Source organism: Candoia aspera, chromosome 6 (assembly GCF_035149785.1).
Source record: "Candoia aspera isolate rCanAsp1 chromosome 6, rCanAsp1.hap2, whole genome shotgun sequence".
NCBI classification, from domain to species: domain Eukaryota; kingdom Metazoa; phylum Chordata; class Lepidosauria; order Squamata; family Boidae; genus Candoia; species Candoia aspera.
The window spans coordinates 18,845,026-18,868,464 of record NC_086158.1 but is presented as its reverse complement, the minus strand read 5'-3'; the positions used below and the strand labels follow the sequence as shown (position 1 = coordinate 18,868,464).

General features: G+C 39.4%; 1 protein-coding gene across 1 annotated transcript in view; it reads right to left on the bottom strand.

Moving 5' to 3' along the window:
* SI (sucrase-isomaltase) overlaps window positions 1-23,439 on the bottom strand; it is a 114,689-nt gene that overhangs the window by 2,976 nt on the left and 88,274 nt on the right. Inside the window, exons 39-46 of the mRNA XM_063306487.1 lie at window positions 18,840-18,874; window positions 18,633-18,749; window positions 7,368-7,516; window positions 4,626-4,710; window positions 4,462-4,518; window positions 2,840-2,964; window positions 2,519-2,607; window positions 959-1,008 (exon numbers count right to left, since the gene is read on the bottom strand). Of these exons, the coding sequence (XP_063162557.1) occupies window positions 959-1,008; window positions 2,519-2,607; window positions 2,840-2,964; window positions 4,462-4,518; window positions 4,626-4,710; window positions 7,368-7,516; window positions 18,633-18,749; window positions 18,840-18,874 (707 nt within the window). The remainder of the gene's footprint in view (window positions 1-958; window positions 1,009-2,518; window positions 2,608-2,839; window positions 2,965-4,461; window positions 4,519-4,625; window positions 4,711-7,367; window positions 7,517-18,632; window positions 18,750-18,839; window positions 18,875-23,439) is intronic.

The window sequence follows — 23,439 nt, the reverse complement described above, 5'->3', positions numbered from 1 at the left end:
GGCATTAGGCTAGAAACCAGGAGACTGTGAGTTCTAGTCCCACCTTAGGCACAAAGTCAGCTGGGTGACATTGGGCCAGCCAGTCTCTCTCAGCCCTAGGAAGGAGGCAATAGCAAACCACTTCTGAAATCTTGCCAAGAAAACAGCAAGGACTAGTCTAGGCAGTCACCAGGTGTCAAAAACTGACTCAAAGGTAGCAGCAGCAGCAACAACAATAATAATAATATAAAAAGGATCCTTCCAACTGAGTATGTACTGAGCAGAGAAAAAGGGGAAATTACCTTATTCTTGTAATGATAAAAATAATCTTGCCAAATTTGGAATCAATCTCACTCCCACAATTTGGAAATATATTACTATAGTTACTATCAGAACCCACAAGATTCAAGTCTTCGAACCTTGACTGGACCTGTAAATAAGCACAGAACTGTGCCATGAGCCTAAATTTAACTTGAAAGCCTCAAACTAATTTTTCAGTCATTTAATATTGGAAGATCTAAATTTAACCTGAAAGTTCCAGCAAAAAAAATATTTTGGAACTTCTTCAACCGCTTCCTGGAAGGGTAGTTTTGAAAGAAAAGAAGCAACTAGAAACATAGGCATGGAAGCAGGAATGGGAGAAAAGTAGTGATTAGGAAGGTTTTGGACAATGGGAAGTTGATAAGGAAGCATTTAGAATGATTCAAGTCTTTTTGATATTTCAAGACCTCTTAGGAGAACACCAGAGAACAAAGATCTTTCTCCATCACTATTATGAGAAGAACCAGGCATTAACTTATCTTTGAATTGTAACAGCAAATGATTGCAAAATATTTGTGTTTTTAAATTTAATGTTCTGTGACAACAGATGGACTGAATTAAATGAAGAAACATATTCTAGCACTCTCAAAAATATCTTGAAATGACTAATTTCATTATTCTTTCATTTGGGAATTACATGCCTAGAAACTGTACATACCTGACTGACATTAAATTTGTGTAAGAGGTAAAGTCCTTTCTCATATGCATCTGTAATAAAAGAGTAGCAATATCTGATTATTATATTTTCTATGTTTCTGGCAACTGGTTTCCACTATTTGTTTCTTTCATTCTTCCTTTCATTTCATTCATACTCATACTGTGTGGTCATTGCTTCAGAACCCAAAGAACCTGTGACCCAACCCTGCTGTGCTGGGGACAAAGCAGTATACTAGGTAAAGTTGTAGGTGGTAAATCAGCTGAAGCTGATGAAAGGCCCTCTGTCCCACCAAGCCACCTGGTCCTATAGTGACAATGAGGGATTTAGGACCACCCTCAAGCCATGAACTTGCTCCTTTAGGGTGAACACAGATCCCTCCAGGATCAGCAGGACACCATTCAGTCATACAGATGCATGACACACAAACTGCATTCCTGTCTTGTCTCAGCTGATTAGCCCTCATCCAATCTATTACCCTGCCCAAACAGTGGTTCAGAATGCAAACTGCCTCACCTGCATTAGAGAACAAGGAGATGTAAATTTGAGTGTCATCTGCATAATGACAGTACCTGCCAGATGATCTCTCCAAACAATTTCAAGTAGATGTTAAAAGCATGAAGGAAATAAGGAAGGCCTGAGGCACTCCATAACCCAACCACCATGAGGCAGAATTGTAATCTCCTGGGAAGACCTTCTGGAAAAGGCCATCCAAGTAGGAGTAGAATCACTGTAGTACAGTGCTTCCACATTCCAGATCAGCCTGTCCAGGAGGATACCATGGTCAATATCAAATGCTGCTGAAAGGTTCAGGAGGTCTAGCATGGTTGCACTCCCTTGTCTTGTTGCCAGCACAGGTCATCCCATAGGCTGACCAAGGCAGTTTCTGTTCCACAGCCAGGTCTGAAACCATCTTAAAATGGATCTAGAAAATCAATTTCATCCAAGAAAGCCAGGAGCTGGGCAAGAAAATCCATGGGAAATGTGAAGTGCTGTGTCATTCAGTTATAGAAATACCAGTTTAGACTGAACAACTTCTTAACAGCAACAGAGTAGTAACCAAATAAACAGTTGAGCAATACCATGAATTTCTAATGAAGATACTTCTACATGTTTGTTTTAAGTATAGTTGGGCAACAAGCTGCATTACCAGAATTGGAGGCAAAATTAATTTTTGGTAGCACAATTTTCATTCATTTTCCCCTATAAGAAACCTAAAATAGATGAGTAAAGCTTCAACAGATTAAATGCAACTGTTTGTTTGTTTTAAGGGCCAAAAATTTAGGCCTTATCATTCTGGCATTGCCCTCTAGAGTTCTTGGAAGTCACTAAAATGATGCATTTAGCCACAAAATATTTACCTCTCCTTGGGTTAAGGACATATTTATTCATATTATACTAAGGGGCTTTGTACTTTTTTTCAACAATGTGCATTATGCAGTCAAAGATAGGCACCCTAACTGGGTTACAGTTCCATCCATCTTAAAGATGTCTTTGTATTCTATGGGGAGTGGTATATAAAGCAATTGTATCTATCAATAAATCTATCAAGGTTACTCTTACCAATTGTTGTTCCATCATCCCAATAAAGAAATCCTTGAGCAGTCCCATTATCATCCAAAGCAACTGTAAGTCCCATTAAATTTTTTCGACTAAAAAAAAACAACAGTGGGGGGACATTTTAAAAAAGAAATTTTATTTAGTTTTCATCACTGTTCTGAATGGAGCTGGAAAATATTTAGTTCATAATATTCTATCGTCCACCCACACTTAGAGATAGAACATATTTACATTCTATTTTAGCTTCCAGTACTTCTCAATACAAATTTTGCTTTGATCCACCACTATGAAGAAGGTACCAATATTCTGACATGTTGTTCATACCTGGCCTTGGTGTTCAAAGCAGGCAGCTGCCATGGGAAAATATAGCCACCTCTGAGATGAAGGTTGATGTGATCAAGAGGAGCTGGTAACTTTCTGAGCTGTCGCCTTGTGCCAATGTTTTCATCCTATTTGTAAAAAGGACAGTATTTTTCCATGTTGTTATCTCCACCTCCCCCAAAGCCAAGGAATCCTCCACATTTATTTACAAGCATAATTCGGTCCTGAATAATGATTTCAGCAACATTTGATTCAAATTCTCATCAGTTTTTACGTCAGTGCCCCCTCCCTTTTTAACATAGTCTTCTTATTCTTGAACTCAACTGAGTGAAAGTCAGTTGCTTTTAAATTCCATGGAAATGAATGGAACTTGACTTACTTAGAATTATCTTAGAATGATTTCAATAGGACTGAATTTTAAAACGGGGGGGTAACCACTGTTTTCGATAAATACTGATTAGTATTTAAAACCAGGCATGGGACTGCCTCACCCCAGTGACATCTATCCATCCCATCAGGTCCAGCAGAAGATGCTTGTTGCAGGTTCCATACACTAGACAGTGTTATCTGACAAGACACAGGAGGAGGGCCTTTACTGCTGCTGTACCTGCCCTAAGGAGTATCATTCCCCTGTTGGTCAAGCTGGCCCCAACCTTGATGGCCTTCTGGAAGGGCCTGAAGACCTGGCTTTGCCATCTTACCTGAGGATCAGAGAGTGGTGTGGAGCCCATAAAATGTCTGTATAGTTCTTGAATGACAATGCTGTCCCAGTAACAGTACTGTATGATTTTTAATTGTTGTGATTTTTTTTAATGTTTCTATTATTTGTATTGTTGCTTTATTTTGGGGTGGGGGTAGAGGTGGTACTGTTTATGTTTTAATTATAAGCTGCCCAGAGCCACAAATGTGAAATGGGTGGCAATATAAATTGAATGAATGAATGAGTTCAATCCTTTCCAAATCAACTTTCTTAAAGCTATAAGAGTACATAAGAAACATATTGAGTAGGATCCAAAGTCTGAAAATCTCAGACTTTGCACTTTGTATGATTTTAGTTATTCGAGGTTAACTTAAGACTTAGTGATTGCAATGAGTTTCTTCTAAGTATGACTGTGTTTGGGGTTTTCATTATATGACTCTGTAAAGTAGGAAGGCAGTAATCATATTTTGGATCGAAACTTCATTTTATTGTTATAGTCCCATCTTCCCTGACCTATTGCTCCCTGGATATATTGAAATTGGAGCTTTCAGAATTCCCATCTAATGAAAACCGTGTTCTCCTATTTACGTGAAGACAAATATTTTCTTTTAATGCAGCATGGAGGAAACTTTGTTGTCCAAGAGCCACATTCATTCTTGTATAGCATAAGTTTCCAGGATACAGTCAAAAACTGGTATGGCCCGGCCCAAATAGAGGAAAATTAGCAGGACCAGAGGGGTATTAATTACTATTTCTTCAATTAAATACTTGATTAAAAATAACATTCTGCCTCTGCCATTGGCCAATCAGATACTTCCAAGAAGGGTAGAAGAATGCTTGGAAACTTACCACTATTAGACTTTGTCCAACAATTCACAGAAATAAGACTTAGGTAAAAAGAAATAGAGAGAGAGATTTTACTTACTGTGTAATAATCATACCAGCAGGCATCTGGAAAGTAAGCTTCCACTTCTGTAGTGTTCTGAAATTTAAATAGATGTATTAATATTAAAGAAAAGATTGCTTTTTTTGAAGGGAAAAAAAAATGAGCTCACACATATTTACTCCCCCCCCCTTCTCTCAACTTACTTCATATAACGCAGGGCTAATGAGTAATGCAGGACCCCAGAGAAACTGCTCCTGTATACTCCATGTTTCTTTATCATCTGTAAATCTAAAAATAATATAATGAATGATGATGTAAAGCAAGGTTGGGCTGGCTTCCAGTTCGTTGGATCTACTTTGCATTTACAAAACTTTAATATCCACCAAGAAACATATAAAAAATACACACTCAGAATATCACACATTCCTTGCAGAATGTCCAATTCTGCTTACACAAAGTTTTCTTCATTTCTGCAACCTAATTTAGAAGGAAAACTCCTCCTCCTCCTCCTCCTCCTCCTTATTGAAATTAGTCAGAAGCCTTTGCCAATCTATTTCAAGCCATCCAAAAAACTATCAGTACGTTCTGAATAAACTTCTGATTTAGAGCAATAAGAGCATTATGCTTCTTTAAAAATCAAACACAATGAGTGTGTGCCAGAAATGCTTATATATACTTGGTGTGAAAAGACTGTTCTAAATGTTGAAGAATATAGCTATTCTTGAGGTTAAATTCCCAGCCTGTGGAGTTTTGTTTTGTTTTGTTTTTTAATGAGAAGGAAGGGCATATTTCCCTTTTTAAAAAGGACATATACAAATGTGATTTCACTGCAATCAAAAACTAACCTTTGAAAGGTCACTATTAATTAATTAACATCTATTGATGACCCTTCATTTCAGAGAGGCTTACTAAAAGATAGGACAGAAAGCACACATGACTCTGATATTGTTAGGTCAATTATTACTCTTTAGTCAGTTTGAACTAACCATTAAATGGTCAAGTTAAGAAAATTCTGAGAGTGAACAGAATTTTGGATATCATTTTGCAAGAGTTTTCTCACATTTTTTGATCTGGAAGATACGACTTTAAGAAGCAGCATGCTCAAAGCCTAATTCATTGTCACATACTGCATTGTTAATTCTTTCTTACCTCTTAAATTTCCATTTTGAACATCCATTCTCAAAGATCCAGTATGTTTTTGCCAACCATAAAATCACTAATTTCCTTATGAGTGGCATGTAATGATGATGACATGAATGAAAATCATATTCAAATCTTGGTCTTGTTTTTATTTTTAAAAATCGACATCAATTATAGACTTCATCTTCACTGAATGGCATATGTTTAGATATTTAATTGTGTTTAATTCTATCCTGCTCATTTTCCAAGGAGCTGTGGGCAGCTACATTTAAAATGGGGGGGGGGAATGGGCAGGCACATTTTCCTCACTCTGAATGGGCTCCCTTTTATTGTCATGTAAACATATCTTCAGGTTGAAATTATCCTTCTTCAGACATATTATGCAAAGATCTAATTCTGGTAATGGTGGAAGAAAAGAGAAGAAGAGGATGATCAGCTGCAAGATGAATGGACTCAGTTATAATGGTGATAAGTGCATAATTGGAAGACCTGAAAGACCAGGTTAGGGACAGATTGTCATGAAGAAAATCTGTGTGGCTGCTAAGAGTCTTGATGGCACATAATCAATCAGTCAAATTATATCTTACTGGGTACATATTTTTATCATGTGATCACAAAATGTGGATTTCTGATTAGGATCACTATTCTCATGAAATATATACACGCAAACACACACACACACACATATGCATACATACACACACACACATACATACACACTCACGAACACACACATGTATGTAAGTATGTGTGTATGTATGTGTGTGTGTGTGTGTGTGTGTGTGTATATATATGTATATATAATTTCTTATTCAGCTTTTTTGATAGAACACCCAGTTCAATTAATCACAGAAATGCAGCATATATAGTGTGACTTGACATTTGACAATGCCTCTGATGAGATTCTAACAGAGAATAAGGCAAAATGCAGGCCAGACCATGGTACTTTTAGAATTGGTTGAACATTTCTGCCCAATCAGTATATATCAATAGCCCTGCACCAAATTGGAAAGAAATGTCAAGTGGCATACTGCAACCGTTCTAGGCCCTGAGCTGTCAAATTGCTTGGAGGTTGGGTTAGAACATGTGATTATTGAATTTGCAGATGGCATAAAAATAGGGTGGGGGGGGAACATTGACAGACTAGAGCAAAGAGACTGAAACTAGAAAGATGAAGTTCAAATGAGATAAATGTTCTACATTTGGTAAGAAAACTCAAAGGCATGAATATAGGATGGGAGGAACCACACTGACAGCAGTACATGCAAAAAGGATCTGGGTATGTTGGTGGAGCACAAATTGAACATAAGCCAATAGTGTCATGTAGCAACAGAACAGAACAGAACACAACAGAACACAACAGAACAACCTAACTGCAATCCTAGGTTGCACTAACAGAAGTATATCTCCCTGCATCTACCTGTTAGGATTGAGTGCATATATCCTTATTCCACACATGCTCAGATGAGAATGCAGAAAATGTATAGAAGTTTGTTTCCCAGAAAAAAAATGCAAATCAAAGAAGTAACTCATCTGAAAGTAGCCTCTTTTGCTGAACAAAAAATGCATGACTTTAGTCAGATAGCACTGCACTTTGTGATGCTTTGTGCAGTCATGGGAAGAAAGTGTTGATATTGAACATTTCTGTGGTTGCTGGAATTACAGATTAGTAAGTAATTGTATATACACTTCTTTTTCTTCCTTTTTAAAAATTGAAATAAGAACCAGAACAATTTCACGATTACAGAAGAATTATCTACAGAGCTTCTACTTGAAATGAGCCTTGACGAACATTCAATACTTACTCATGAAGTAAAGGGCGCACAACTGTACTACCATGGGCATGGGCGTCATACATCAGTGTGTACAGATATGGAAGCAAAGTGTATCTGGTACTGAGCACATTCCTGGATATTTCTTCAAATTTCTTATCAAAGGCTACAGGATCTTGCCTCTAAAAATTCAAATCAATATAACTGTTAGATCTTCAGAAATTTCCCCTCTTCTGCTTTTTCTGTGTTTACTTGCTGTTTCTTACATGCATGGAAAACATTATGAAAGCATTTGAAATAATATACTTCTATTTTCTAGACTGATGCCAGCTCTACTAGGTAGGCCAGACCAAGAAATCAGTGCCACAGGAAGGCTAAAACTACTTTGATTTAGATTTGGTACAATAGAATCTTGCACATCTGATTGTGCTGTACTTCCTCCCATTTCCTAGACTGTTGTGAATTAGGGAGATGTCTGAGCTACTTATTGCCTGTTGTGAACTTAAGATATGTTTTTTACCTCATTGCTTTGATAACAGTGCTTGCATACCTCCATCAAGGTCCAACTGGGTCAGGAAGGGTTGCATCCAGCCATAGTTGGGAAAATGCTTCCCCCTTACCAGTAGCACCTCCCTCTTGTCTGAATGCCACCTCAGTTTTTCTTTCCACATTCATTTCATTGTCAGAGACTGGACAACTTGGTTGATTGTACTGAAAGGTTCAATATTTTTCTGATTTGTAAGAAGTGGAATGAGGAATTGGAATACTGTGTTTTAATAAATCAGTTGGTGAAAGATGTTAAATATGTATCATTTGATCTTAGGATATGTTTAACAATCCTAAGATTATTGGATAACAATCCAATAATCCAACAACAAACATTCTTTTTTGGATTATTTGAAAACTCAGAGAATGTTTAGTAAGAATAGAACATCAGTTTCAATATGTTGGAAGTGCAAAATGATAATTGATACTGACACATACTTTGGTTCAAGGTGGTCCTATTTTGGTTTAAATTTGTTAAGTTTGTAAATAAGATGTTGGGAAGAGAAATGAGTTAATACAATGCGGGAAATCAAATGCATGGAACTTAATGTATGAAGAATTTTGGATTGATCATAGACTACAGCTAAAAAGATTTCACTTCACTGAGAAAAAAAAAAAAACTCTCCTACAACAGATTTTAAATCTTAGATGGATATGTGTTCATTTTTCACTATGAACTAACCTCGTATTGATGTAGGGGAAAACTAATCAATACTTTTATGTGTGGTGAAGATTTAATTTCTTTGAAAACTGAGCCATTTCTTTTTGTTCTTCTCAACCCAATGGAATATTGGAATGAATTATGCAAAGGGGCTCAGGACTTTGTCTATTTGCCAATCATCAGGACAACTCTCCAAAAACTGAACAGAAAAATACCAAATTTGGAATAGGGGAGAAGCCAGAAAAAGAAAGACTGAGATCAAATATGTACCAGATTTGGCTGGAGGCTAAAAAACTCCTGAAATCTCTCCCCCCCACCCCATATGTATGGAAGAGGAAGTGGGGCAGGGATTTGGAGTGTTGGCAACTGCCCCATTCTACCCCACTGCTTCTCTCCTGGTCATGTGACCAAGAGCGTAGTATATGCAGCCTATCCTATGCTTCCCAGGGCATGCAGACATACACAGAAACAAAGACCCATCATGAGGGGAGAGCAGAAACAAGCACAGAGACACAACATAGTTTTCATTACACAGAAGAAAATATACATGCCATAAAATTGTCCTGTTCAGACTAAGCACCAGACAGGTTCTCAAAGAATATTCTTTATTAAATAACTATTTACAATAAGTAAGTAAGTCCTTGATATGCGAGACTGGGTTAAGCAAGCCCAGCTGGCCAACTGGATCTGACTGGAACACTAAGGCTGGAGGCAACAGTTCTCGAACTGGAACAGTACTAGAACGACACTGACGCTGAATCTCTGACTCACTGGATCTGGGATCAGGACTATGAACAACAGACAGGGATGAACTGTAGACTTGGATCAGGACTCAAACTCAGAGCAAGGTTAGACTCGGCTGGAGGTTATAGACTAGGCTGGGTACTCTGAACTGAAGACTTGAATACAAGGCTTGAAACTGGAGCAAGGCTGGACTCGACTGGAATCCCTGGACTAGGCTGGATTCTCTGGACTGGAGGCTTGGAGCAAGGCTTGGAACTTGGAATTCAGCTGGACTTGGCTGGAAGCCCCAGACTATGCTGGCAACCATCCTGAACACGATAATTGTGAAATTCCTGACAACAGAGCATGCAAAGAACGGGTGCACAGAACTGAAGGCAAATGGCAGTGCTGGAATGTTAAGGCTTGCCCATGCTTCTGAGGAGATCGTGGAGTTTCATGGCTGAAAGCAAGGCAAAGGCTGCTGGGCATGGCTGATGCTGATCCCTCACTGGCAGCAGATGCAGGATTCAATTGGTCTTCAGAGTGGAGCTCGAATGCTGGTTCCTTTTTGGCCACAGACACCAACTTTGACACCAGTAAGGACTCTTCTCCTGAAGCTGCAGGCTTAGAGGATTGGCTGTCTCCAGCAGCTCACTCTCTGTGCATCTGCCTTTTATCCCGATCTTTGGTGCGCTTGGAGTGTCCTGCAGCCAATCGAGCTGCCTTTTCCTTCACGTGCTTTTCAGCCCATCTCTGGTGCGCACTGATTGGCATATTCAAATCCTCCTCTGGATCTCGCCCAATCAGCGTTGTAGATTCTTCCCGCTCTGCTGAGTCGTGCTGGAGTTTCGTTTCTCCAATTCCAGCCTGGTAAGTTTCCAATTCCTCCTCTGACTCAGAAAGAGTTTCACTTTTGGAGTCAGAGGCAAGCTTGATTCTGACAAAAATTTACCATCCGCAGATTGGAAACTGGTTGGAAAGAATTCCAGAAGCCATGTTCTGCAGGCTTGCCCTACCTGTTTCTTGTAATATATGCATCCTAATATGTGTATGTAACTGAGACTATTTATCTGGGTTTTTTTTCCTAAAATAATGTTTATTTTTAGATATCTTTTGTATCTCCCCCACAACCCACATTTTTTTAAAAGCAATGTTTAAATAGAACAATGATAGCTCATGAAGAAAGATTGTAAAGCATGTTGGATGGTAGACTAGCAGTATCGCTTCACTATTTTGTCCACACAAATGCAGCGGCAAACACTCAAAACTAGCAGACAGGAGTTTTCTGGTCCTCCAGCAATATGCAATAAAACTAGATTTTTCTTCACTGCTCTAGAGCTTTATTAAGCATGCAAGTGTTGTTTCCTATTTAATTTATTTTCCCACTCACTATGTTAACCTATTTTCTACAATATATTCCTAACCTTGTTGTTCTCCACTTTAGAGGATAGACACCTTTTGGGATTCAGCAGCCAGCAGAGGCCAGACCAGTTAATTTGCCTGCCTATTTATGAGATTTATCTCCAACTCACTTCCTTTTTTGCCCCTTTAGTTATAAATAACTTAGGGGTTAATGTGTTAAACATAATTCCTTATTTTTGTAGATTAAAGTCAGCACTGTTTTCCTGGAAGACATTAGGGTTTATAGAACCATATGATTTGAATGAGTCTTTTAGGCCACTGAATTCAACTTACTGCTTAGTGCGGTAATCCAAATTAAGGCATCTCAGACAAATGGCCATCTAACCTCCATTTGAACATATCCAATGCCCATGATGAGAACATGACCTGCTGGATTAGGCCATGCACCTTTTTAGTCAGTATTTTGTTTCTTACAGTGGCCAGATGGCTCTGGCATCCTTTCAAGCAGAAAATGGATATATTTTCTTCTGCAACTGATATTTGCAGGTAACTCAGAGTAACACTGACTATTAAAATGAATAGCACTAAATTACAGGCATTTGCCGATGATTTGGTGATAATTCTGGAAAATCCCTTGGAAGGAAAAGAAATATTAATGAAAAAAATACAGGATTTTGGTGCATTCGCTGGATTTAAAATAAGAGAATTTTAGAACTAGAAGAGAACAACCTGAGGTATGGATGGCATGGCTTTCAATGGTACAATAAAATTAAGGTTAATGTAGCTTTTAAAAATCACTATATTAGAAGTGCCATATTAATAATATGGAACAGATATAAACTCAGATTGTGCCTGAAAATACTTTTATGGGTGTCAGCACAAGAAGCATTTTATAGAAAAGAAACAGCAGGCAAGGAGAGATGGTTAACATATTGAGAGCTGTTAGAACAAGAGCAAGGAGAATATAAGAGGAACTCAAGAGAGCAACTTCAGCAAAGGATCGTTACCTTGTCGTGGTGCTGGAGCTTGAGCACCTCAATGATGCCATGAGCTAAACCGTGAAGGGCCACCCAAGACGGGAAGGTCATGACAGAGAGGTCAGACTAAATGCGATCCCTGGGGAAGGTAATGGCAACCCACCCCAGTATTCTTGCCGTGAAAACTAAATGGATCAGTACAACCAGAGATATGTCGGTATACCATCGGAAGATGAGACCCCCAGGTCGGAAGATGGTCAAAATGCTACTGGGGAGGAACAGAGGATGAGTTCAACTAGCCCCAGACGTGATGTCGCAGCTAGCTCAAAGCTGAAAGGATGGCTAGCGGCCGACGGTGCTGGTGGTGAACGGCAAATCCGATGTTCTAAGGATCAACACACCACTGGAACCTGGAATGTAAGATCTATGAGCCAGGGCAAATTGGATGTAGTTATTGGTGAGATGTCAAGATTAAAGATAGATATTTTGGGCGTCAGTGAACTGAAATGGACTGGAATGGGCCACTTCACATCAAATGACCACCAGATCTACTACTGTGGACAAGAGGACCACAGAAGAAATGGAGTAGCCTTCATAATTAATAGTAAAGTGGCTAAAGCAGTGCTTGGATACAACCCAAAAAAACGACAGAATGATCTCAATTCAAATTCAGGGCAAGCCATCTAACATCACAGTGATCCAAATATACGCCCCAATCACAAATGCTGAAGAAGCTGAAGTAGAGCAGTTCTATGAGGATCTGCAGCACCTACTGGACAACATGCCTAAAAGAGATGTTATTTTCATCACAGGAGACTGGAATGCTAAGGTGGGCAGTCAAATGACACCTCAAATTACAGGTAAGTATGGCTTGGGAGAACAAAACGAAGCAGGACATAGGTTGATAGAATTTTGGCAAGACAATTCACTCTGCATAACAAACACTCTCTTCCAACAACCTAAGAGTTGGCTTTATACATGGACTTCACCAGATGGACAACACCGAAATCAGATTGACTACATCCTTTGCAGCCAAAGGTGGCGGACATCTGTACAGTCAGTAAAAACAAGACCTGGAGCTGACTGTAGTTCAGATCACGAACTTCTTCTTGCACAATTCAGGATCAGACTAAAGAGATTAGGGAAGACCCACAGATCAGCTAGATATGAGCTCACTAATATTCCTAAGGAATATGCAGTGGAGGTGAAGAATAGATTTAAGGGACTGGACTTAGTAGATAGGGTCCCGGAAGAACTCTGGACAGAAGTTCGCAGCATTGTTCAGGAGGCGGCAACAAAATACATCCCAAAGAAAGAGAAAACCAAGAAGGCAAAATGGCTGTCTGCTGAGACCCTCAAAGTAGCCCAAGAAAGAAGGAAAGCAAAAGGCAACAGTGTTAGGGGGAGATATGCCCAATTAAATGCAAAATTCCAGAGGTTAGCCAGAAGAGATAAGGAATTATTTTTAAACAAGCAATGCGCGGAAGTGGAAGAAGACAATAGAATAGGAAGGACAAGAGACCTCTTCCAGAAAATTAGAAACATCGGAGGTAAATTCCAGGCCAAAATGGGTATGATCAAAAACAAAGATGGCAAGGACCTAACAGAAGAAGAAGAGATCAAGAAAAGGTGGCAAGAATATACAGAAGACCTGTATAGGAAGGATAACAATATCAGGGAGAGCTTTGATGGTGTGGTCAGTGAGCTAGAGCCAGACATCCTGAAGAGTGAGGTTGAATGGGCCTAAAGAAGCATTGCTAATAAGAAGGCAGCAGGAGATGATGGCATCCCAGCTGAACTGTTCAAAATCTTGCAAGATGATGCTGTCAAGGTAATGCATGCTATATACCAGCAAATTTGGAAAACAAAAGAATGGCCATCAGATTGGAAAAAATCAACTTATATCCCCATACCAAAAAAGGGAAACACTAAAGAATGTTCAAACTATCGAACAGTGGCACTCATTTCACATGCCAGTAAGGTAATGCTCAAGATCCTGCAACGTAGACTTCAGCAGTTCATGGAGCGAGAATTGCCAGATGTACAAGCTGGCTTTAGAAAAGGCAGAGGAACTAGAGACCAAATTGCCAATATCCGATGGATAATGGAAAAAGCCAGGGAGTTTCAGAAAAACATATATTTCTGTTTTATTGACTATTCTAAAGCCTTTGACTGTGTGGACCATAACAAATTGTGGCAAGTTCTTAGTGGTATGGGGACACCAAGTCATTTTGTATGCCTCCTGAGGAATCTGTATAATGACCAAGTAGCAACAGTAAGAACAGACCATGGAACAACGGACTGGTTTAAGATTGGGAAAGGAGTACGGCAGGGCTGTATACTCTCACCCTACCTATTCAGCTTGTACGCAGAACACATCATGTGACAAGCTGGGCTTGAGGAATCCAAGGCTGGAGTTAAAATCTCTGGAAGAAACATTAACAATCTCAGATATGCAGATGATACCACTTTGATGGCTGAAAGTGAAGAGGAACTGAGGAGCCTTATGATGAAGGTGAAAGAAGAAAGTGCGAAAGCTGGCTTGCAGCTAAACCTCAAAAAAACCAAGATTATGGCAACCAGCTTGATTGATAACTGGCAAATAGAGGGAGAAAATGTAGAAGCAGTGAAAGACTTTGTATTCCTAGGTGCAAAGATTACTGCAGATGCTGACTGCAGTCAGGAAATCAGAAGACGCTTAATCCTTGGGAGAAGAGCAATGACAAATCTCGGTAAAATAGTTAAGAGCAGAGACATCACACTGACAACAAAGGTCCGCATAGTTAAAGCAATGGTGTTCCCTGTAGTAACATATGGCTGCGAGAGCTGGACCATAAGGAAGGCTGAGAGAAGGAAGATCGATGCTTTTGAACTGTGGTGTTGGAGGAAAATTCTGAGAGTGCCTTGGACTGCAAGAAGATCAAACCAGTCCATCCTCCAGGAAATCAAGCCAGACTGCTCACTTGAGGGAATGATATTAAAGGCAAAACTGAAATACTTTGGCCACATAATGAGAAGACAGGACACCCTGGAGAAGATGCTGATGCTAAGGAGAGTGGAAGGCAAAAGGAAGAGGGGCCGACCGAAGGCACGATGGATGGATGATATTCTTGAGGTGACGGACCTGTCCCTGGGGGAGCTGGGGGTGTTGACGACCAACAGGAAGCTGTGGCGTGGGCTGGTCCATGAAGTCACGAAGAGTCAGAAGCGACTAAATGAATAAACAACAACACAAGAGAGCAACTGACTGCAGAGGGACTGAAATTTACATCATGTTATAACTGAACAGAGATTTTTTAATGAAATGATGTACCATTGATATATGGCTCCAGAAAAATTATCCAGAATGTATAACAGTACCTCATATCTATGCTGGAAATGTAGACAACATGAAGGGTCATTTGATCATGCCTGATGGACTTGTAAAAAAGCTAGAAAATTTTGGGTTCAAATACATATAGTGATACAAAGAATTTTAAAGATCAACATTCAACTGAAACCAGAACTTTTCTTGCTGTGACTAATGGATAGACAATTAGAAAAAAAAATATGGAACATTGTTTTTATATATGACGACTGCTGCAAGACTATTATATGCACAAAAATGGAAAAACTCTAAAATACCCACAATGGAGGAATGGTTGGTGAAGATGACAGAATTATCAGAGATGGCAAAATCGACTTCTTTGATTAGGGAAAGGACAATAATCACATTTATTAGTGATTGGACTTTTTACTGAAGAAAGAAAAAAATGAACTTGTGATTTATGGGCTTGACAATTACAAAGGGTAGATTATGGAAAGAGGGAAATTATGATGAAACCTTAGAGAAAGAGAATAAAATATAAATGCAATTATAATAGCTGTTAAGAAGATCGGAAGCTGCTCCTTTATAATCTTTATACTCTTCACTTCTATTCTCTTCTTCCTTTTTTCTGTTTCCTTTCTGGTAGAGGACTCAAGGTTGAGAAAGACACATTCCACCCATAGGGGTGAGAAGGGAATTGTTTTTATATATTAATAGCCCTTGAGAGACCCACCCTCTATGTATTTAGTCAATCTCCTTTTAAAACCATCCAAGCTAGTCACTCTCATCATGACTTGTAGTAATGAATTCCACAGGTTAATTATGTGTTGGGTGAAGAAGTGCTTACTTTTGTCTGATTCCAAAATCAGTTTCATTGGCTGGCCCTTGGTTCTAATATTTTGAGAGAGAGATTTTTTGTCAATTTTCTTCATGCCATGCCTGTTTTATACACTTTGCTCATATCCCCACTCACTCCTAAAGACCCAAACATTATATCAGCTTCTCATAGGAAAGGTGTCATTCTCACTGTCATCTTTCCCACTTCTATTATACTTTCCTTTTTCAATGTGAACATAACTCTATACAGTATTCCAGCTGTGGATGTTTCATACATTTGTATGAGAGCATTCCAGTCTATGCCATTTAATTTTCAGTCTCCTTTCTAATGATCCTCAACAGAAAAATTACCTTTTTCAAAGCTGCCATGCACTGAGTTAACATTGTCATTGAGCCATTCACTATGACAACAAGATATTTTTTTTCAATTAATTGCAGACAGCTCAGACCCCATCAAAACGAATGTGAAGTTAGCCCCCCCCCCCAAGTTTATCACCATACTTACTTAAATTGACTAAATTTCCATTTGGTTATCATTCACAGAGTTTAAAGAGATCCTTCTGGAGCAACTCACAATCACTTTCAGGTTTTAACATCCTGAATCATTTGGTATCATCCACAAACACAACCAGTTTACCCCAAGTCATCATCTGCCCAGGTAATTGAGTCTACCATTACTCTTACTGTTAGAATTTTTTTTTTGTAATATTTAATCTGAATTAGCCTTATTTGTTTATTTATTTCATTTTTATCCCCGCTTAATTATTTTTTATAAATAACTCAAGGTGGTGAACATATCAAATACTCCTTCCTCCTCCTATTTTCCACGCAGATGTCCTAACAGTCAGGAATCACGCTGAGACAAGGAATAGGTCTCTAGTGTTTATTACTGCTGCATAAGACAGAATCCTAACAAACTGAAGAAGCGTGGGAAAAACCCAGACAGATAAACCCCAAAAGTTAAGGCGGATCTGATCTATGTCTCTTTGAATGGCTGCTTAACTCCTCAGTACTACGCATGCGTTTTCCCCCCTGGATAGAGGCCCCCTTCTGCTCGCCATCAGTACTCATGACAGCAGCAACAAAAACCCTGTGAGGTGAGTTAGGCTGAGAGAGAGTGACTGCCCAATGTCACCCAGCTGGATTAATATTATTGATTAATAATATTTTTATTATATATTATTATATTATTTATAATTTATTTTTATAATAATAATAATAATAATAATAATATTCCAGACCCTAAAGTCCATTATTCTGTATCATGCACTCTGAAACAAGGGAAAATAGGTCTTGACCTTCCTCTATTGACTTCTTTTCAAGTATTTGAAGAGTGCTATCATAGTTTCACTTACCCAACTTTTCTCAAGGCTAAACATATCTCATAATCTTATAAATGAATCATGTCTTTATATCAATCCTTGAGATTCAATAACTTAACCTACTTCCTTAATTAAACGTTTCTGAGGGGGAGCTTTTATACAGAAGTGTGGTTTAACAGTGGAACCAATTACCAAGAGAGATGATTTGCACCCCAATGCTTTTAGACTGAGGCTAGACAGCCATCTATCCAGGGTGCTTGAATTTGGAGTCCTGCACTAGGCACTGGATATAATGCTTAAATGGTTCCTTCCAACTCTTTTTTTTTCCCCCAAGGGAGTAAAATGAACAAGTTAAACAGGGGTAGGCAAACCATGGTTTGCCAACACCCCTTTGTGCCTCCTGAATGTACATGTCTATGGACCAAGAAGGCATTTCTTTGGCCAGTGCGTGTGGAGCAGGAAAGTAACCAGGGGTTTTGCCTATCACTGTCCTCCTCCTCTTCCTCCACAACCACACAAAATACCCATAGAAAATATTCCAGGCTGACCACTTCAGCAAGTAGTTAAAGATTGCCCAGCCTGAATCATCTTCTCACACAAAGATCTTCCAGACTAAGTGACTTTGGCACATGCTGTAGGCAATCTGAAGTTGCTCTCCTTGAAGCACTTTGGTGAGTGTTAAGAGAAGGCTGAGAGGTGTTTTCTCCTGCATCACTGATCCAAAGTGGTTTGAGGCTATCCAAATTGCTTTGCCATGGCAAATTGGGTAGCTTCTTTGCTTTAGCAAAGCAAATCAGATAACCTTCACTGAATGAATCACTTTGCTGGAGGAAATCTTAGTTGCTTTGCATAAGACTAGAGTCTTTAGTTTTACTCTGATCTCTTGTTTTTGTGTGTGCAGAGAGATGTGATTCTCTATCACAGCAGAGAGATTACTGCACATTGTTCCTTCTTGGAACACCCACTCCTTCCAAGCAACAGAGTGGAAAAAACTAGTTTCCCAGACTGGGAGCTACTTAACTGTGTGGATCATTTGGTTTTTAGTTTTTCTTAATCATAGCATTTTTAAGGAAGTTCATGCTTGCAAATATATGAGTTACACTGATTAATATCATACATTACCAGTATGTAATGAGTTGGGTGCGAATCCTAACTTCATAGCCAGATAGATCAAGGAGATGGAGAATGGGATTCACTGTGACCCACGCTAAAAAGATGGAATAGGATGGAGCAGCTGTGGGTGCTGTTACCCATATTTAAGGTGATCTGAAGCTTTGAGCTAGACTACCCAGAGGGAATCATGGAAACAAATATGAAGTCCTGGAGGAAGTGAATCCCTGATTTAGTTGCAGTTCTCACTAAACTAATTACAGTTATTACTTTTTGCTCCATATTTTCTCCTTGTGTGGTCATTTTTAGTGGAACAGACAAGAACACGAATAATGGCCTGACAAATGCTATAGAATTTTAGATAAACCAGAGGTTCTGCTGAAGGAGCCAAGAGGAAACAGATTTTCATCACATCAGGAACTTCAGTACTAAAACCTCATTTTCTAAACTTACCACAAACCCAATGCCATTATGATTTCTGGAATATGGATAAAAGGCACCCAACTGCATCCAACGGGCACACAATTCATATGTTGTATCTTCGTTGAAGCCACAGATATCTGCTCCAGTCTGTACATATTAAAAATATTTAAATATTAACCTCACCTTTTTTTTTAGAAACATAAACAAAGAATTGAAATTATTGTGAGTCATACTTACATAGGACATTCCAAAAAGGCTAAATTCCATCATACCTGAAATAAAAGTAATATTGCTTTATCAAATGATTTCCTTTATAATAGTCACTATATTAACCTATAAAGCAAAACAAAAAAAAAGGTGTTTTTTTTTTGTTTTGGTTTTAATGTAGAGATACATGTATCAGTCTAAGTTCAGTCCATATCAAGATTGCAAGTATTGATTGGTTCCACCCAATCTTCTGCAAGTTATTAAAAAAGAAAAAAAAACTTTTTATGATGATATTATATTTTATGACATGATGGAGGCTACGTTGGCAGATAATGCCATTATGCTTTAATGAAATCTGTAAAAGATTTTGCATCCCTGTTGTTAAGTTTCATGTTTTACAACTGGAAACTGTCATACATGCTATACAAAATTGGAGACCTGGACATGGCAGAGCTTTTTTATTTTCCTCATAGAAAATCCTAAATCAATCTGCTTCTTTTCAGAAGGTAGTCAGACTGGAAGGATGGCCCCCAAACTGGTGACATGTTTCAAAGGAACTAGCATGTGTTATGCACTTCCATTGTATTTAATGTATTTATTTTTGCTTATTAGAGGAATGATCTATCAGGGGGTTCCTTTTTGTAAAAAAATAATTCCCTACATTCCCATTTACTGAGTGAGATACAATGCAAGAAGAAACATCTATTCTGGGACATAAATGTAGATGAATAGAATAAGATCAAATACAAATTTAAAAGGAATGCAATCTGATTGTCTTCCTTAACTGGATTCATGGAAATATAATTAAGCATGCAAAATAGCCATAAGAGTGTTATGGAATATGAAATGCAATACTTGAAATACATAGTTATGGTTTGGAATGGTTTTAAATTTTTATTTCATTTTATTGTAAACCGCCCAGAGTCCCCCATCAGGTGGAGATGGGCAGTGAATAAATGTATAAATAATAAATAAATACATAAATAAATAGTTATAGCACTCATCTGGAAGAAAATATAAAGTGAGGAAAAAGTTGTATTTTTTAAGTTTTCACTGTATTAACAAGAATGAAGATTAATTCGTAAGGAACTGACCTCTGCAGAAGATTAAGTACTCTTGATGAGTATCTTACATGGTTTTATTTCTTAATATTCAGTAACAGCCTATGTCATTAATTATATTTTGCTGATATATCCAGAAATGTAGTATTTAAATAAAACTGATGACTACCTATACGTATCTTCAGCAAAGGATCGTTACCTTCCTGTGGTGCTGGAGCTTGAGCACCTCAATGATGCCATGAGCTAAATTGTGAAGGGCCACCCAAGATGGGAAGGTCATGACAGAGAGGTCAGACTAAATGTGATCCCTGGGGAAGGTAATGGCAACCCACCCCAGTATTCTTGCCGTGAAAACTAAATGGATCAGTACAACCAGAGATATGTCGGTATACCATCAGAAGATGAGACCCCCAGGTCGGAAGATGGTCAAAATGCTACTGGGGTGGAACAGAGGATGAGTTCATCTAGCCCCAGCCGTGATGACGCAGCTAGCTCAAAGCCGAAAGGACGGGGAGCAGCCGACGGTGTTGGTGGTGAACGGCAAATCCGATGTTCTAAGGATCAACACACCATTGGAACCTGGAATGTAAGATCTATGAGCCAGGGCAAATTGGATGTGGTTATTGGGGAGATGTCAAGATTAAAGATAGATATTTTGGGTGTCAGTGAACTAAAATGGACTGGAATGGGCCACTTCACATCAGATGACCACCAGATCTACAACTGTGGACAAGAGGACCATAGAAGAAATGGAGTAGCCTTCATAATTAATAGTAAAGTGGCTAAAGCAGTGCTTGGTTACAATCCAAAAAACGATAGAATGATCTCACTTCGAATTAAGCGCAAGCCATCTAACATCACACTGATCCAAATATACGCCCCAACCACAGATGCTGAAGAAGCTGAAGTAGAGCAGTTCTATGAGGATCTGCAGCACCTACTGGACAACATGCCTAAAAGAGATGTTATTTTCATCACAGGAGACTGGAATGCTAAGGTGGGCAGTCAAACGACACCTCGAATTACAGGTAAGCATGGCCTGGGAGAACAAAACAAAGCAGGACATAGGCTGATAGAATTTTGCCAAGACAACTCACTCTGCATAACAAACACTCTCTTCCAACAACCTAAGAGTTGGCTTTATACATGGACTTCACCAGATGGACAACACCGAAATCAGATTGACTACATCCTTTGCAGGCAAAGGTGGCGGACATCTGTAAAGTCAGTAAAAACAAGACCTGGAGCTGACTGTAGTTCCGATCATGAACTTCTTATTGCACAATTTAGGATCAGACTAAAGAGATTAGGGAAGACCCACAGATCAGCTAGATATGAGCTCACTAATATCCTTAAGGAATATGCAGTGGAGGTGAAGAATAGATTTAAGGGACTGGACTTAGTAGATAGGGTCCCGGAAGAACTATGGACAGACGTTCGCAACATTGTTCAGGAGGCGGCAACAAAATACATCCCAAAGAAAGAGAAAACCAAGAAGGCAAAATGGCTGTCTGCTGAGACACTAGAAGTAGCCCAAGAAAGAAGGAAAGCAAAAGGCAACAGTGATAGGGGGAGATATGCCCAATTAAATGCAAAATTCCAGAGGTTAGCCAGAAGAGATAAGGAATTATTTTTAAACAAGCAATGCGTAGAAGTCGAAGAAGACAATAGAATACGAAAAACAAGAGACCTCTTCCAGAAAATTAGAAACATTGGAGGTAAATTCCAGGCCAAAATGGGTATGGTCAAAAACAAAGATGGCAAGGACCTAACAGAAGAAAAAGAGATCAAGAAAAGATGGCAAGAATATACGGAAGACCTGTATAGGAAGGATAACAATATTGGGGATAGCTTTGAAGGTGTGGTCAGTGAGCTAGAGCCAGACATCCTGAAGAGTGAGGTTGAATGGGCCTAAAGAAGCATTGCTAATAACATGGCAGCAGGAGATGACGGCATCCCAGCTGAACTGTTCAAAATCTTGCAAGATGATGCTGTCAGGGTAATGCATGCTAGGTAAAGGTAAAGGTTTCCCTTGACGTAAAGTCCAGTCGTGTCCGACTCTAGGGGGCGGTGCTCATCTCCGTTTCAAAGCCTTGGAGCCGGCGTTGTCATAGACACTTCCGGGTCATGTGGCCAGCATGACTCACGGAACGCCGTTACCTTCCCGCCGAAGCGGTACCAATTAATCTACTCACATTTGCATGTTTTCGAACTGCTTGGTGTGCAGAAGCTGGGACGAGCAACGGGAGCTCACCCCGCCGCGCGGTTTCGAACCGCCGACCTTCCGATCGACAGCTCAGCGGTTTAACCCGCAGCGCCACCGCGTCCCTTACATGCATGCTATATGCCAGCAAATTTGGAAAACACAAGAATGACCATCAGACTGGAAAAAATCAACTTATATCCCCATACCAAAAAAGGGAAACACTAAAGAATGTTCAAACTATCAAACAGTGGCACTCATTTCACATGCCAGTAAGGCAATGCTCAAGATCCTGCAAGGTAGACTTCAGCAATTCATGGAGCGAGAATTGCCAGATGCACAAGCTGGGTTTAGAAAAGGCAGAGGAACTAGGGACCAAATTGCCAATATCCGCTGGATAATGGAAAAAGCCAGGGAATTTCAGAAAAACATCTATTTCTGTTTTATTGACTATTCTAAAGCCTTTGACTGTGTGGACCATTACAAATTGTGGCGAGTTCTTAGCGGTATAGGGATACCAATTAGTCTTTTCTGCCTCCTGAAGAATCTGTATAATGACCAAGTAGCAACAGTAAGAACAGACCACGGAACAACAGACTGGTTTAAGATTGGGAAAGGAGTACGGCAGGGCTGTATACTCTCACCCTACCTATTCAACTTGTATGCAGAACACATCATGCGACATGCTGGGCTTGAGGAATCCAAAGCTGGGGTTAAAATTGCTGGAAGAAACATTAACAATCTCAGATATGCAGATGATACCACTTTGATGGCTGAAAGCGAAGAGGAACTGAGGAGCCTTATGATGAAGGTGAAAGAAGAAAGTGCGAAAGCTGGCTTGCAGCTAAACCTCAAAAAAACCAAGATTATGGCAACCAGCTTGATTGATAACTGGCAAATAGAGGGAGAAAATGTAGAAGCAGTGAAAGACTGTATTTCTAGGTGCGAAGATTACTGCAGATGCTGACTGCAGTCAGGAAATCAGAAGACGCTTAATCCTTGGGAGAAGAGCAATGACAAATCTCGATAAAATAGTTAAGAGCAGAGACATCACACTGACAACAAAGGCCCGCATAGTTAAAGCAATGGTGTTCCCTGTAGTAACATATGGCTGCGAGAGCTGGACCATAAGGAAGGCTGAGAGAAGGAAGATCGATGCTTTTGAACTGTGGTGTTGGAGGAAAATTCTGAGAGTGCCCTGGACTGCAAGAAGATCAAACCAGTCCATCCTCCAGGAAATAAAGCCAGACTGCTCACTTGAGGGAATGATATTAAAGGCAAAACTGAAATACTTTGGCCACATAATGAGAAGACAGGACACCCTGGAGAAGATGCTGATGCTAGGGAGAGTGGAAGGCAAAAGGAA